At 37.6% G+C, this 18,240-nt stretch overlaps 1 protein-coding gene across 1 annotated transcript in view; it reads right to left on the reverse strand.

The window, feature by feature from the left end:
• Positions 1-1,115: 1,115 nt before the first annotated feature.
• LOC125231852 (netrin-B-like) overlaps positions 1,116-18,240 on the reverse strand; it is a 326,574-nt gene continuing 309,449 nt past the window's right edge. Inside the window, 5 exon segments of the mRNA XM_048137431.1 lie at positions 1,116-4,003; positions 4,464-4,647; positions 7,342-7,416; positions 11,092-11,241; positions 17,257-17,445. Coding sequence (XP_047993388.1) covers positions 3,853-4,003; positions 4,464-4,647; positions 7,342-7,416; positions 11,092-11,241; positions 17,257-17,445 — 749 coding nt within the window. The 3' untranslated portion in view covers positions 1,116-3,852.

The raw sequence follows: 18,240 nt of genomic DNA on the forward strand, positions 1-18,240 counted from the left end.
CGTAAAGGTGCCTCTACACCGCAGTTGCAACATGGCAATATAAAGGAACCTCTCGTTGCTTGTGGTTGCTTACTGTATGGCCTGAGTGGAAACTTGGAGCGGAGCGTTCGATGGGGCGTGCAGCGGAGAGAGCGAGCTTGCGTCCACCCTATGCAGCGTCCGTAAGGACACTTTATGAGTTTCAAATTATTGTTTGACATGCGCCGCGAATTTGAGCGTGCAGTGTGCACTTATGTTGATAAATTTTCACTCCGGTGTGCATACATCTTTTACCTAAAAATATAATCATTTTACAATCGTTTCTTCGAGTGGACTATGAATTGAGTGTCAGCATCTAGGATATACAAATTACGATTCTAAAGATATGCATAACTAGAAACAGGTTAATAGATTAATCTACAACTAAATACACTTTTTACAGTCAGTTACTTGTGAAACTATGATTGTTATATACGTCTAAACGATGATCGGTTATTTTCAATAACATAATTTTTTCTACATTTAACATGTCAGTTACCTACCACGTCGATAGGGAGGGTGGGTACTTTTAGCCTGTACACTGAGAGAAATTTGCATTGTGAATTTAACAAGTTCGACTTGTTGCGGTTTATCCATTTGAATCAGCCAAACGTATGTTTAAAACAATATGTGTCAGGTTGTTTTTATAAAATCGACTTGTTGATTCAAATATATTGCCGATTCAAATGACAAGTAGCTTGTTGTTTGAACCAAAGAGCACGTAGGCGCTATTTTAACCAAAAAACTTGTTGAACGAACATGAAAACTGGTTGTATTTTCTCTCAGTGGAGGCTTAGGTATATCTGCGGTCCCTTCTGATTGCCTAGTCTCTTTTCATACGTTTTGCATGAAAATATAGGGGTTGAGGCAATTAGACGTAACAATATTTTTGGGAATGACCAAGCAATGCAGAAAATGTGTTAAAAATTGTAGAAGGTATTAAACTTATAATCAAGTACCTTTGTTACGTTCTCAACATAAGTGATTATTGAAAAAAAAATCTAAGTAAGTAAGTACATCATTGAAAACAACCGACTATGCTGAATTTTGAAATTGTGACGGCATTTTGAGTAGGTATGCGATAAATGTGATCAATAAATACATTAAAAGCACAATAAATCGTCATAAATGATGACTGTCCGAGTCATAATTTCATAGAATTTTGGCGTTTAAAATACAACTTTCCCAGTTTGTGCTAACAAAACCGCTGCAAACTTAGCTTGATCAGACTAGCAGTTATATTATAAAATATAGCTACTATAGCTAGTATGCAGGTAATTTTTTAGACGCTTTCCTCTTGCAAATAATATTTAGATTAAATTAAGGTTAAACTGTTCCGCTGTTCAGCCAATCACAGATGATTGTTGGCACCCGATGCTTATCGATTGAACGTTGGATGATTTGCACCATTGTTCACAATCGAATGCGTAATTTATACAAGTTTTAACTGCATCCGCAAATCTATTCAAAAGTCCAACTTGTTACAATGAAACTTGGTTCAAATTTGAATATCAAAGGTATTGAGTTCGTTCCTTTTGTATGGGCGTGTAATTTTGACAGCTCAATTGTCATGATTGTGTATTATTTGCACCTGGGGAATGCGATAGTTTAACGGTAAAACGGTTCGTTTAGTCATTGTGATAATGAAGGAAGAATATCCAGGAAAGGATTTCTAAGTCGATTTGTCACAAAGGACATATGATTATAGAAATTTTAAAGGAGAATTAATTTTATTAGACTTATATTGACCGGGATATAGACCCTGATAACGTTTTTGATTTTTGTCGAGCTCAGTCAGTCAGCCTTCGTCAGTTTTCCGTGATCATGATGCGTGCAACTGCGTCGAAATATTGGGAGCTCGACAAAAATCAAAAAGGTAATCACGGTCTATATCCCGGTCAATGTAAGTCTAATGAAAATAACCGTGAATTAACTTTACTTTATATTCTTTCTTCTTTCGCCAAGACTATGCCAAATCTTGGGATTAATTGTCAAAGGGAACCCCAGGCTCCCATGAGCTGTGGCAAATGCCGGGATAACGCAAGGAGGATGATGATAATATTCTTTCTTCTTTCTAGAAACGTTTCGCAAATGAAAACGGACAAACGCTAGGATGTAAGTTAGTAAATTGTTTTTTTTTTTTTTAATACAGAAAATGACGTCACAATTTCATTCTCAGCTCTATAGTTAGTATTTAAACTTAGTAAAGCTAATAATACTGTACATACCTTCATAGGCGCATATTGTTCATGTACTTCGATATTGTTATTGATTAGCAGACTGTCGCTATTTTAAATTTATTCATATATGTAGGTATTTTATAAATTAACATGGTGAGTTTTCTTCTGGATTCACCAGACATAATATATAGATATAGTAATTAAGAAACTTGTATGACAAAATTATATAAAGTGATAGTATGACAGTGGCCTAAACTTTCAGAGATATAAAAAAACGTGTTTTTAATAACTGTACACTGCTTTGGCAAGAATTTGAAACATATTAAATAAAATTTTCTGATAGTTTAGCCTATAGTGAATTATTAAATTTAACTTCACTAACATAACCTTTTATACGAATACATATCATCATATAAAGGTATCAAACCGATCTGCACTATTCAGCGTTAAAATAACCAAAGTCAATTGAATAAAAGATATTTCATGAACAAAATGCATATTTCAACAAAAAAGGGTGAAACAGCAACATTCTGTCTGTCTCTCTCCCGCATTAACAGTCTTACATGGCAGTTTTAGTTTGAGGTCATTGCCCTCCATGGATAATAGTGCTTAGAAAACTTCGTAGAGCAAAAAGTCCTCTAAAGGGACCAACAGATTATCAGTTCCCCGGACGGTCCAGTCTGAAGGCCCCTTTAGTTGGCTGATTGTGCAAATATTCACGACTTTGGCCACTTTCTACGCAAGCAAAAGGTAGCAACTTTAATTGAGTTCATATTTTAAAACTGATAACGTTATCAAGTATTACTTCATTCAAACTCGATATCAGGCGGTATAAACGAGCCCTATTTTACAATCGAGCGTTTTCATAATAAGTCGCGCAAGTAGAAAATCTAAGCTATCATAAATTAAATATGTAACCCTTAACGATATAAGTCTATATTAATAAATGAGGTATATAAACCATTGTGACTATCGCGTGAATGACCTATATCTAACTTGTACAATCGACACGACATAAAAATTAAGTTAGGCCAGATAGAGATATCGACAATCGACAAATCTTGTCGATCGATAAGTACTTCCTCATACATACATACGAACATCTATGATATTTCTTGACTCAGTGGCCTTGTAGTATTAGAAGTGACACTTGGATATCCTATAAAAACATGGGATAGTTTGTCACCGTGTCATACTAAAATTCAGTATTTTATGACTTTACCACGACTCTGTCAAAATGGTAAATCCGACGCTGGCAGTTGTTTCCTTATAATATAATAACATGCATTCCATAAGTAACAATTATACAAAAATGCAAGTAATGGAACGAAACAATCGGTAGCCCTATCTTAAATTTGTTAAATAAATAAATCTTTTAATGTACATTTTTATAACGTAACCCTAGGAAGTAGAAAAGACGATTTAAGATATTTTTGGTATTAAAAATTATGAGTAAAAACTGGCGAATATTAAAAGTTACTACGCAAAACAGTGGCAGCTACAATCGGACAATAGTTACCACTAAACGTCAAACAAGTTACAGTCGTCGCCAAGATGGCGTCGCGAGTTCTTTACAAAATGGCGGCGGCGCGGCGGGCCGCTATTGGTTCGACATATTCGTTCGGTTGACCTGAAGTTGGCCCCGTGTGTAGTCTTAATGGCAGTTGATGGCCCGGCGTTGGAGGCGTCGAATGCGTCGGTGCCAGTCGTCGCGCCATTCCAGCAGCAGGGTCCGTTCGCCGATCGTCAGCCCTGGCATTCCTGATGAGGCTCCTTCTTTTTCCACTCCTAGGATTAGGTATGACCTGCGAATAGAAATTATTGTGTAAGTGGATGTATGTGGCCTCACAATCTGTTGTAATCTTAAGAAATAAAAATATTAATAGGTATAGACGTAAATTTAAACTATTTCTAGAGACAAACATGATGACGTCTCGTCATTTACTCACGAAGTCACATGTAAATTTTGAGCTTAAAGCTAACTAATAGAAAAGCCGTTTTCCGCTCATTCCGTACGAATAGACACAAAAATCTGCTCATTGTCTCAGCCAGACGAAAAGCTTCAATCATCAGTAATTTAGATTCCTGCTAAAGTTAGAATACAGTTAGGGCCGGTTGCATCAAAACCGTCTGTCACCGTTAAAGCGTTCGTTAAATAGTATTGTATGGGAAGTACTATAGATATCTGCTGCGTGACGATGATCTGTTTGTCAAATGTGGTTGATGCAACTGGCCCATAGTCTTCCTGGTGTAAGGTATACTTACTTGTTAATCTTGAGCTTCGGGCACTTGCATGCGAGGTCCCTGGCGCGCACGTAAAGCGGCGCGGCGCCGCGCCGCAGCCGGCTCCGCGGGCCGCGCTTGTACACCGCCTGCACGCTGAGCTGCAGCCGCGCCCACTCGTCGCCCGGGGCGTTCGCCTCGCGACCGACCACCTTGCCCATTATGACTGGAAATAAGAATCGAGGTTAAGCATAGCCAATAGCCATCCCCAAATACGTGAGACCGGTGGAATGCTTATTGTGACCCTGCGACACTCCACCCAAGGCTCATATTCTGGTTAGTCCGTGATCGCCCCTGGTCCCCCGTACCGGATGGCATGCGTAAATGCATTTCCCCAACGTTAAAAATAAGGCCCCGTAGCCGAATGGCATTTTTGCGACGCCAAACGCCGCAGAAATGCAGTCTGGCTCTGTCGCGCCAACACGCAAGAGCGATAGAAAGAGATATTATCGTGAGCGTTTGTGCATTCGGCTACGCACTCAGAACGGAAGGGGCCATTCAGATCCCAGAAGGGGTGTCGAACGAAGATCATCAGTGTCATATTGGTCTTATCATTAATAGCCTTGAGCTCAAAAAACGTTTTAGTGAGCGTCAGTGCTAAAAATTATGGTGTAGAAGTATAGTTTCGTCGTTGAGTCAGTTGACTAGACACTGACGCTCGGGACATTGGCCAGCAGGTTTTGGTTGCTGAATAGGCCAATTTTTTGTCGAAGAACCTATGGATACATATTTTGATTGAATTAATACTTAGGAAGGTTATAAATGTACCTATGGATCGATTTTGTTTTCCTTTTGCATCAGTTTGATAATCATGTACTTTGTACCTAGTGTGTGTAGGGATTGAGGAAAACTAACCTGTAATTGTTATATTATTAAAATTCAGCTGTCGTATTATGTTTCCAATTTTATCTCTTATTAAAGACAAATTCAGCTGTCAAGCTAACAATATGGCTAAATTGTTGATGCTTGTGTCGAGAGATGGCAGTCTATGCACTGTGATTACACATTTTACTTTGACAGTAACTCTCTATAATACTAGATCCTCTTTTATCTTATCCACGTGGATAAGATATCTGTCACTCTCACACTGACATAAAGACTTGCCAAAATGTGATGGACGCTTTATCCGCATAGCATGTCATATAATTAAATCCCGGACCCCACTTCATTTTTACGAGCTATACGTACATACCTTACCATAAGAAGCATTGCACCTTCCGCCCGATTATCGTAACTACTAATTTCCACATTCATCAAACTAATTTAATAACCCACACACCAATTTATTCAAACGACTGATTGTCTAGTGATGTATCACCGTTTTTAAACAGGGCCTAGCCAAGACTTTATTTGCTTGCGCCGTATTGAACGAAAAGGAGCACTCTTCCATAATAATAGATCGACAGACTTAAAAATATGGGCAATGTGAATGTCAATAGGTACGCTTTTTGTGATAGGGTACAGTACAGAGTATTCCATTCCAAATCTAGCGCAAAATCCAACTAGTTATAAAGGTATACTTCTATCTCTTACAGAAAATCGCAGCTATATAATATTAGATCCTACTCAAAGTTTTGTGTTCCTGCTGGTACGATTGCCAGAGAATTCAACGACGGTCGGTGTTATAAGATCGACAACGCGCGTGTACTACCTTTGCTAATCTACTATCAGGCAGGCTATATATACCAGCCCCTCTAGCACAACTTGCTTTGTCGCGCGCGACACGCGAGTCCATACTTGAAGTCGCGCTTGATGTATGGACTCGCGCGCGACAAGGCAAGTGTGCGTGCTGAAGGGTCAGGCTGCCTGATACTTATTTCAATTTTACTTGATTACTAAGTATATACTTGTTTACCACCGACGTTGTTGTACAAAATTCATAAATATTGGCGTTTTGTTAGCTACATCCCAAACTATTGGCATCTTGGCTAAACAGTCTCAACACCTTGTTCGTTAATAAGTGTAATTAGTATTTCAGTAAAGAGCAAAGACTGCATCAATCAGGCGAATATGGGGCCTACTCAACATGGGCGAGGATTACCGAGGAAGTAATTTGTTTGCCATGTAATGGAGTTGTAGACGTGTGGGCTTTTTATGTGCTGCGTACGAAAAAATCACGTACGAAAACCTAAAAAGGGGGACGCCAAAGTGGGAAGCCATTTTTCATTCGGATATGGCAAAAGTAAGATTTGGATTTTAACACGTTTAATGTATAGGTTGTTAATGTTGATTTTGTTACATGAGGTGCCAATCATTTGGGCCATTTTTTTCAAAGTTGTCCACCCCACTTCTTTTGTAACATACTGTTTTTTACGCGATTCATACTCAGAATCGAGAGCTCTTTCGCTCCAATCCATTCAAGACTTCCATACATTTACCTTCCATTCCGTTACCGCCATACAAAATGTATGAAAAAATGGTAACGGAATGGGAAAAAAAACCTTGGGACACTTTTTTTCTCCTATTGATTGAAAAACACATAAAAATTTCCAAATACAAAAAAAAAGTGGGGTGGACAATTTGGAGAACTTGTGGTACGAAGATATGAAAACGCAAACAGGATTTGGAGAACTTATTTATATGAAATATACATTCTTACATATTGTAGTATAAGTAGTGCAAAGACAAAATGAGAAAGTTTCACAATCATATGCCAAATCTAGAAGTATTTAAGAGTAAATTTATTCTCAAAACTAAGATACATCTGCGAACGATACTATTAACCTTAGGTTAAAAGTTGGAAAAAATCTTGCCTTGTGTTATACTTGAACCCACAGATCCAAATGCCATGAGTTCATATCTGATTCAAGGCAGTATTCTAAGCTACATATAGAAGTAGCAAAACTGATGGCAAACTTACCGTAGTCTCGGCTGCAGAACTTGTTGAGGTTTAGCGTGCGTGCGCCGGCGCGGCACCGGCCGCACTGATCCGCCGCTGCAACACCACACACATTACATCCCATTTTGTCCCAATTTAACCGATTAAGAATAGAAAAAAATATCAGAAATCATTTTAGAAAGATACTGGAGAAAATTTGACAGCCACCGGTTCGCTAACTCAGTTTTCTGCCCGTTGCTGTGTATTGGTTTCTGGAAGCTGAGATGGTACAGCATTGAGCGAGCGATCATGGTGGTGAGCTTGTCTCGTTTGACAGGAATGCTTGATTTAGGTAGGTACACAAGTTAACAAAAAGGTTCCTCTACACCAGATGCGTAATGTCGCATACTTAACTTTCGTAAATATTGTATCAGTCCATCACTCAGCTACACAGCTACTCAGTTACAAGTTGTAAATTAGATAGAAGCGGAACTTTCCAATGTAACATATTATTCTATAGCGATTCTTACTTGTCATTTGTAACTAGTAGCTTCGTGAAAGACCACAGATCTTCTGCCTTCTAATGTACTGTGTAGAGAATAGAGTATATTACGCATTTGGTGTAGTGCTTTTAGTGTGAACATATATTAATACTAAGAGACGATACAAGACAGACAAACATGAAGTTACCTCGTCATCGGCACTGACAACAAAAGAAAATGTATGAGAATGATTGAACAAAGCACGAATTAGAACGAACTTCAACAACATCAATGACAACTCTTTTTCTCTAGTTCATTAGCAATATTAACATGCATATACAGCGCGTAAACGTAATAAGGGCGATAAATGAAACCAGGCATATAATTCAATATTGTTATCATTAATTAAGAGGTGTTTTTGAGTTACTTAATTTTCACCCCATAGAGAATTTTTGCAATGTTGTAAACGTGGTTGCGATGACAATCAATGACAACTGTCAACGAGCGTTTAACGCGTTATTACGTTGCGGGCCGAATTAATTTGTATGGATAAAAAAATATTTCAATTTTAAGTAAAAGTTATCTAATTCCATTTTTTATGTCCTATACTCTCCATCGTTAAGAGGTTCGCCCGTATTAGGTTTACACCCTGTAAAGCTAGTACCTAAGCGGGTACTAAACTTTGATTTGGGAGGGACACTACATCTGTTAAAGCCTGACCAGAAGTATTATGACTATTGTCAGGAGGGCGCTGTTATTCTAATGTATGGGGTGACAGTTCAGTATAGTATGAAGAAAATAGTTCTACTGGAATTCCGCAACATGGCGCGTAGTCATATATTTGTGGTCAGGCTTTAGGTTCCTTGAGAAAAATGTTGTCTATGGATATCTACGGGAAAGAGATTAAATACCATTACATAGAACAAAATGTTGCCTTCACACATGTGATTTTTAAAACAATTATGTCTTTCCCAAAGATAGTCTCAAGTTAAGACCCATTTCTGTCACCCTTTTGACGACAAGCATTATCCTTCCGATCGATAAAACTGCCTTGTTATACCCAAAAGTAGCGAATATCTCTGAGATCACAGCCAGATACGGCATTTTAGCTTCAAGTGGTCGAAAAGGTGATAAAAATCGGTCCCGAGACGTAAATTAAAAGGTAATGTGCAAATCAATTAGAAAGAGAACGACCGTATTTGAGTTTATGGCCAATAAAGGGGCCCCAAAGTGAAATATTCGATTTTAATGCGTCTGCGATTGAAATCTGCACTAATGGTATTGAAAACTGCCAATTGGCCACTCAAGTCTCAGGCTCGCAGCACCTTCAAATCAAGAGTGAACAGGCATCTTCTGGGCGAGCTCACTCCATCGTAGGCTACGTCTTTGCCTTTGGCATCAAGAGTAAGCCCATTTATAATTAATATTAATTTATGCGCTAAGTCCTTGGTAAGGTTGACTAGATTGATCAAGTGAGTTTTCCAGAATGTTCTAATCAAAAATCTGATTCCAAGTAATCGTGTGCGAAATTTTTTGGAAACATCGTTCACTTATCCACTTCTATTCCGGACTGTAATTTACCTCTAGACTGGATATACAAAAGTTAAAACATGCAGAACTTAACAAAAATAATCCATCAGAAAAGTTTTCGCTCCAAAGAAAAACTGATTCAAATGTACCTCAACAGAAATTTTAAATTAAAATCTGTCCATTCGAAATGCACTCGCAGAATTCAATTTGAGACAGAAATCTATCGCGTCCGCAGATATTAGCAGGAAATGAGATGGCAGCGAAGTAATCGACTAGAAATGTAAAACTTATTAGAAATGTAGACGGAAAACGATACGGTCATTCCTTGGGTAGCGCGATCATGATGAGTTTTTTTAATGTTGAGTGAATTGAAGAAATGGTAGAAAGATTTTGTAAAGTTTCTTTACAAATGCCATTTGTCAATAAATAAATACATAATTAATTGAATTGAATACATATTAGTTTTCTGATGTTGCATTGTACTGTACATTTGACGATGAGGATGGTATGATGTTTTGTGGAAGTATTTATAATTATTTAGAAGTTTAATTTTTATGTTGTAAATCTTACAAGGAAGCCTGTTATTTTCTTATTATCGTCATGGTTTTTACAAACATCATCATAATGATCATCGATATTATAAGCATCAGCATACTCTTCATTATCCTTATAAAATTAATTATTGTCTTCAACATCCACATCATCATTATCCTCTTCATTACTGTCTAAAAAATGATTACCAGCATCACCCTCATCATCATCAATAACAACATCAACATTATCATCATCTCTGTCACCATCTTCAATAACAACATCATCATCATCATCGTGACCGCGCCCATGATGGTGGAAGTGCAATGAAGGCCACTTACTACTTACCGCGCGCCGGCTCCCCGTCGACAGCCTCCATAGCCTGTACTGCCGTCACCACTCGTGGGATACCTGAGAACAGATGATTATAGTGTGTAAACAATATTTAAGTAAGAACCAAAAAGTTATATTTTTACTGTTTTTTTCACATTAAACGAACAAAGGTTAGATACAAATTTATTTATTCATGGTTTCGGACAGTTCTGGCAAGATCCGAGCTAATGGCCTTTCAGAATAAACATCAGTCTGGTAATTCTAACCAAATATACTTAATAAAACCGATATCAGATTCCAATTAATTCCGATTTCATCCCGACATGAGCTGAGTTGTAAATTTTACATCTTCGACCAATAATACCGTACATAATTATGTGCTATGGTCATTAAAATATAGAAAAACAAAAACAAGATGGGCCACCTGATAAAGCAAGATGATAAACATAAACGCGTATCGCGTTCGACCCGTGTGTGTTTAAAAAATGTGTGCAAAACGCGAGAGCCAGTCATCCTGTCTGGTCACAAAAGGGACGAAAGAACACGTATGCACGGACGCGATGTGGCTAATGACTGCTGAAAGCCCTATGGCGAAGCTGGTTGCACGTGGTGCGGTCACGCCGCCCTTGAAACGGGCATTGCCCGCGTCTGGTCTACAGTAAGGACTGAGTTACTCGTATGCAGGGCGCGATGTGGCTCCTCGACTTTGGAGCTCCTTGGCGCAGCTAGTTGCATGTGCGGTCACGGTTGCGGGCATTGCCCGCGTCTACTCACGTAACTCACGTATAAATACTAAAGGGCCCAATGTGACTCCTCGACTGCTGGTAGCCCTTAGCGCAGCGGTTAATACACGTGGTGCCGGTCACGTCACCCTTGCACGGGCATTGCCCGCGTCTGGTCTACACTAGGGACTCACGTATGCATGGCGCAATGTGGCTCCTCGACTGCTGGTAGCCCTTAGCGCAGCGGTTACACGTGGTGCCGGTCACGCCGTCCTTGCACGGGCATTGCCCGCTCGTCTGGTTGCAGGTTTTGCCGCTCGCTCCCACTGGATGGCAGTCGCATGCTGTGGAAGAGATAGAGGTGGTTAGATTTTCCTAAAAGTAGAATTTGATACAAGTCGATGAATAGCAGAAAAATATTTATATTTTAAACTAGATACATACATTTCTCCTTATGGCATCATTTTTTAATAATATGATGCACTTAAGGATAAATGCCTAAAAGCCCCTTGGCAAGTAAGGCTGGGTTCGAACTAGCACTTCTTGTAGGTTAGAAGTCCGAGTCAAAAACGTCTATAGGTATTATATTTGGCCCCTATACTCTCTTTGGGATTGTAACAGATAAATTAAGTTCAATCAATCAATCAATCAATCAAATTTTTTATTTGCTGATAAAACATAATACAATGCATGCAAACATAGTTGTGAACATTACATCACTGGTAATGTCAAAATAATAATTAAAATAGAAATAGATTACAATTAGAATAAAAGAAAACAAAATTATAGATTATAAAAAGGGAATACGATTTAAAATAAAATAATAATAATAATTTAAAAGTCAGGTACTAATACTTGCATATTGCGAAACTAAGAATGTCAAGATAGAAGAGATACAAAGATAATGTGATGTAATTAGATGACCGGAGTGTATAATTATGTGTCGATTTTTTATTTTAATTTTCATTCTAAATGTTTAATCTAATGCTCTAGCAAAGTACTCTTTGATGGAATAATATGGCTTACTTGTAAAATATTGTCTAAGTTTTCTTTGAAACGTTCTAAGATCTGGGCATTCTTTAATGTCTTTATCCAACTTATTATAAACTCTTACAGCAGTGTTGTTTAAACTCTTGTCAAAATACCTAAAATTACTCTTAATTACTAACATGTCATCCTTATTTCTAAAATTACTGCGTACATTTTGTCTGGCTATTTTAAAAAGGTGTTTGTTTTTAAAGACATATAGGCATATAGAGTAAAGGTAAAGGGAGACAACTGTTAAGATGTTATGCTCTATAAATATACACCTATGCGTTTCTGGTATACCGGAACATCCTTCTAGGAACCTTAGAGCTTTTTTCTGCTTTAAGAGCACATCTTGTATGTTTGTGCCGTTTCCCCATACTTCTATGCAGTACCTCATAATGCTTTCGAAATACGAATAATATACCATTTTTAGCGTATCGTTATCGGCAAAGCTGGAGAGGCACTTTAAAGCGTAACAAGCACTGGCCAACCGGTTACTAACTTTTTCAATTTGCTTGTGCCATCTTAAAAATGGGTCTAATTCAACACCCAGAAATGTAACACAGTCAGATTTTGCTATCGGAATATTACAAATGGGGTCCGGGCTATTAAACCCACGACGAAAGATCATGTAAAAACATTTATCACAGTTCATTTTTAAACAGTTTGCAGAGAACCACTTAGAAAGATCTGACCAGCATTTTTGCATTTTCATATTTAGTTCATGTTTAGTGCGAGCCTTAATAATGATGCTGGTATCATCAGCATAAAGATACGGTGTTCCTGTGGTAATAGATTGTGGTAAATCATTAATGAAAATAATAAAAAGCAGAGGGCCTAACACCGATCCTTGTGGAACACCGTATCTTAAGATAGCTTCATCCGACTGAAATATATCCTGGGCTTTTCTGACTTCGACATACTGGGAGCGGTTAGTAAGGTAGGAATTTAGCAGGTTCCAGGCTGTACCACGTACACCATATGCTTCCAATTTTGTGAGGAGTATTCCGTGATCAACACAGTCGAATGCCTTGGTAAGATCACAGAATACTCCTCCACAGTAGTATCCATCATTAAGTGCCAGCATTACTTCAGTGACTAAATTAATAACTGCAGATGAAGTATTCTTATTAGTTCTAAAGCCGTACTGATAATCAGATAATAACCCATATTTGTTGAAGTGTCTTTCCAGCCTGAGAAACAAACATTTCTCAAAGATCTTGGACAATACCGAAAGTATGGATATCGGGCGAAAATTGCCAACATCAGTCTTACAACCTTTTTTATAAATCGCAATTACTTTTGCTCTTTTAAGCTGAGATGGAAAGACACCCTGAGCTATGCTTTCATTAAAAATTATACATAGAGGAGTGCATAAAATATCTATGTGTCTCTTAATCATTATAGTGCTTAAATCATCATGGCCTCTCGCGTTACTATTTTTGAGATTTTTTGTTACTCGTATTATTTCTGGTTCGGTAATTGGTTCTACAAAAATTGAACCAATGTTTTTTCTATTGGTTACTTTTTTCAAAGATGTTTTAAATGCTAAGTTTCCTTTATCACCTTCAGTTTTACCTACATTTACAAAAAAATCATTAAAGATGTCGGCTATCTTTTTCTGGTCATCAATAACAGTGTCACCTTTTTTTATCTTTAGTTCGTTATTTTTACTGTTTATGGATTTTCCACCAGTATTTTCACTAACCATCTTCCATATGGCCTTTGATTTACTTTTGGCATTACTTAAAGTTCTCCGGATGTTTAATTTCTTAGCCGTTATTAGAGTTTTACGAAAGATTTTTTTGTAAGAAGTTTATAGCTTATTGATGACATAACCACATTTGGATGCAATCTGTTTATAAAATAGAGTTACCTACAGTTGTTTGCTTCAATACGTATGAGCAGTACACCTAAGTTCATTTGATGTTCAAAGAGTTTATTTAGTTGACTGCAATCTAGTTTGTCGTCACAGACAATCCAATTGTCGTGATTCAAATCGGCAAAACTAACACTCAGACAAGAGACAATTCAATTGAGATATTTGTGATAACAAGCCATTTTATAAATTGTGAAACTTGACAAGACGCAAAAGAAAAATAAGTTCGTAGGAACTGTATTCAAAATAACAAATCAAACTACGCGTAAAAAGTTTATGTACCTACTGGTATTTTTTAACATCTTAACCAAAGATGTTAAAAAATACGTTTAAACGCGGACAGATATCTCTATGCTAGCTCTAATAATAGTGCCTTTTTAACCGCCTTCCAAATCTCAAAGGAACCCCTGTTCTCAATTCGTCTGTATTTTTTTTGTTTGTTTTTTTTTTTAATTTTTTTTAATGTTTTTTCCTCGATATCTCCGTCGTTACTGGACCGATTTTGAAATTTTTTTTTTGATTGTATGTATATGCATACAGATTGGTCCCATTTTTCTCAGAACTCAGTTCTGATGATGGGATCCTGGAGAAATCGAGGGAACTCCTCAAATCTGAAAGGCATACATATGGTGATTTTTGTGTTTTTAAAGGAACAGCATGCATTTACGTACGGAACAGTGACATTTGGTGCAGTGGAACTCCTGATGATGGTCAGAATGGAAATCCTCAAATCTGAACGGCACACTTATAGTGACTTTGGTATTTTTATAAGAACAGCTTACACTTACGTCCAGATTTCCAGAACAGTGACATTTGGTCCAGTGGAACTGCTGATGATGGTCAGAACGGAACTCCTCAAATCTGAACGGCACACTTATAGTGACTTTGGTATTTTTATAAGAACAGCATGCACTTACGTCCAGAACAGTGACATTTGGTGCAGTGGAACTGCTGATGAAGAGTGAGCCGCCCCTGGTTAGAGTTCCGTTTTGATAATCATTATCATCTGTAAGTACTTCAGAATAATCCAAATTTCAAAATTGGTTCAGAAATGACGGAGATATCGAATAACAAACATTAAAAAATATACAGACGAATTGATAACATAATCCAACATTTGAAAGTGTTTATCACCAAAACCCCAAAGGAAGGCGGTTTTTTTTTTCTTAAAAATTATTTACATACATTTTAAAAAGGCTACAGTTTCTAGAGGAAAAATTTAATGTAGTCCTAAGGCTATACCTATCTGCCATTTCGGGGATATTACGCCGTAATGTTCCACCCGGTATATACTGATTTTATAGTGTTATACTACAAAATAGCACTACAACAATGTTACCAAAACCCGCAAGAATCCCAAACACTGATTACAATCACTCAATCCCCGAGAATCACTATTATCACGACCCTCCGCGGTCGACCCGAAAAAGGCTTGTCCACTCAACTGGCAAATGTGATCGGCCATCAAAACACTCAGGCACCCTATAGTTGTCCGAGTTGCCCCGAATCCCGGAGCCCTCGTAAAGTGAGAATTGCCCCGGGTTTCTTGAAGATAATTGGGTTTGGGGCTGATTGACCTGACCTTTTGGGAGTGCGTCAAAACTATCCTGGAGGCAGTGGGAAATTTAAATGGTGATAGAAAGGAACTCTGCAGTTTTCGGCATAGTAGTATCTGTTTGGTTTTTCTTCACCTTAAAATAGGCTGAATGTTTTTCCATAGGAAACCAAAAGTATCTAGTTTCTTTTAAAAACCCTAAGAATGAGAATGACTCACTTTTACAATATACGATTACGTCAACTTATTACTTTTCAGCCAACATAGGCGCAGGCGTTGCTGAATTCGCTAATAAATTTAATAACGAGTAAGTTCGACAAATTACTTGATTTACTTTTTTTATCCGCCTGACAGCTAGTCATCTCAATTTTACTATATTGACTGTAAAAAAATAAACTATATGTAATAATTATACTATATGTATAATTACATTTCTTACACATCACGTAACTTTAAGTACATTATCAAACCCAACATCGTTATCAACTGCAAGTCAGCACGGTCCAAAACCAATGTGCTCGAATAGTTTGCTCCCTTGGGTGTCATTCCGTCCCGGGCCATTTCGCGCTCTAGGCCGGCAATTTTATGGTGGCCATTCGGCAGGCCGACAAACGGCTGCTGTGGTGGCTTTTGTTTTTTAGTTTGCGATTGCTGACGGTCTGATATTGGGTTGTATTGGATTTTCGCGGGTTTATGTTACGGGATTGGAAATGTTGTTTGGGATGGAGTTGTAAAAAAGGTTTATGGATTTTTGTTAACTTATAAAAATAATTAAGTTAGGCAACATCGGCAAGTATTCGAGTATAGGCACAACTAAGTGTTTCACAATTTATTGAAATTTTATTTATGATTAAGTTATGATTATGTATGAGACTGGTACATGGGGCCCCGGACATTTGGACATTCGGGAGCCGAAGCCAACAGCGCAGAGGATGTTATTGAATGAAGGGGAATAAAGGTTTTTTTCTCTATACTATAAAAAAAATGAGACTGGTGTATCTTTAGGTATTATTTAGTTGACTCTAAGACCAAATTATTTCATAGGAAATATTTTAATTTGTGTTTTTTTAGTAGACATTTTTTTAGTAGAGTACGCTGGTTCGAATCCAGCATTGGACACTTGGAGGCCATGGTCAGTTTTTATTTGTATATGACATTTATTTCAGTTTATTATTTAGTTGAGTCGTATAAATTCCATGAAAGTACATATACTTATGTTTGTTTTCTTTGATTTCGTTTATAGAAGCATTTAACTTTAACTTGGCTTGAGATCTAACTAAGATTCTTTTGAAACAATCTTAAAATAATCGAATACACTCAAAGATCTCACAATAATCTATAAATAACAGAACAATCTAAAATAAAATAAAATAAAGCAACGTTCAAAACTTTCACTTATCCCTTCAGCCTTTGCTTGAACTCAATAAAAACTTTTTATACCCTCTTTTATTGCGATACAATTTGACTCCTAAGCCCTTATTGCACTTACGTCCTTCTACAAACGCATAACCACATATTATAAGCTTTTTTGGTGCTATGCTGATACTCGGAAGAAAGAACGTCGTAAGTGAGTTTCGTACATTTTTTGAGTTTTTTATGGGAGTTTAAACGGTTCTTGTTTAATTCTTTGAGCGTTAGTTTAATTATGGAACGTTATTGCTCTTTTTATTTCAGTCCGATGATAATAATACATGTAATTTGAAAGTTGTAAAAGTACCTAAACGGCCAAAAAGAATGCCGAAATCGTAGAGCGTTGTCTCTTTCTTGCTTATGTGACGTTAATTGTCTCTTTCCACAAACCGATGTGTATGGCCGTGTACTGTACCTACAGTATTAATATTAATTATAGAAGAGACGGTAATTTTGCTTCCAATTTTTTGACTGAAAATAACTTACGTTTGCAAGCCTTCTTGTGCGTGATAGGCTTGGTAGGGTCTCTATAATACCCCTCCCGGCAGTAATGGCAGTGTCTGCCAGCAGTAAAGTGTCTGCACTTGAGGCAGACACCTCCGCTGGCACGGCCGGACAGTTTGTATAGCTCCATGTTGAACCGACAGCGGCGTGCGTGCCCGTTGCAGTTGCATTCTGAAAATAAAGGGCTTGTTTAGATGGTGATTTCGGAATATGAAAAAAAAAGAATTTAATTGTTTGAGAAATAGGGACTAAGTTGATAACTTTGGGGACCTAGTGCAAGACGCCTCGATGAGGAGCTATCTAAAGGTGCTATTACATGAGCAACACAATTGCCAGAAATTCACAAATCATTGCCGCTTTTGCTCCATAGTTAGTTGGTGCGTATTGAACAAACGCGGGAATGGTATGTAAATTAGTGGCAATTGTCTGTGTAACAGAACAGTAAGCGTTTCAAGATGGTTCTGATGACCAGAGGGCTAGCCAATGTTTCGCTCGGCGGATCAGCATTGTTATCCAGCAAAACGATGCGGCCAGCCTTCTGGGCACCTTAACTAACGACGACGACTGAAACTGAAATGTACGAGTGTTTTTTTAATTATATTTGTTACCTTATTCATCTGACAATAAATTAATTGATAAATAAGTTCAACTGCGGTTATTTCGAAACTCTTGTATAGCTAGAACGTTTGCGTAGTAAAAGTAACCAATTGGTACACCATTTACTTTTTACAAAAAATATCCTCAATGAGGATCTCTCAAGGGGTTGGATGTCTGTATGATTACGAGTAAGATTAATGAGTCTGGCAAAAGCCTCCATTTCGAGAGCAGTAAAAACGCTAGTGTATCCATCAAGTCTGCCGTCAGTTGACGTCAGGGCGGATATTTCTGTGGCATGCTTGCTAAGCACGATTTCTTACTATTTAGGCACATGAGAAGCTACAGTCGGAATAATGAAAAAAAAAACCT

This window comes from Leguminivora glycinivorella, chromosome 12 (genome assembly GCF_023078275.1).
Source record: "Leguminivora glycinivorella isolate SPB_JAAS2020 chromosome 12, LegGlyc_1.1, whole genome shotgun sequence".
NCBI lineage: Eukaryota > Metazoa > Arthropoda > Insecta > Lepidoptera > Tortricidae > Leguminivora > Leguminivora glycinivorella.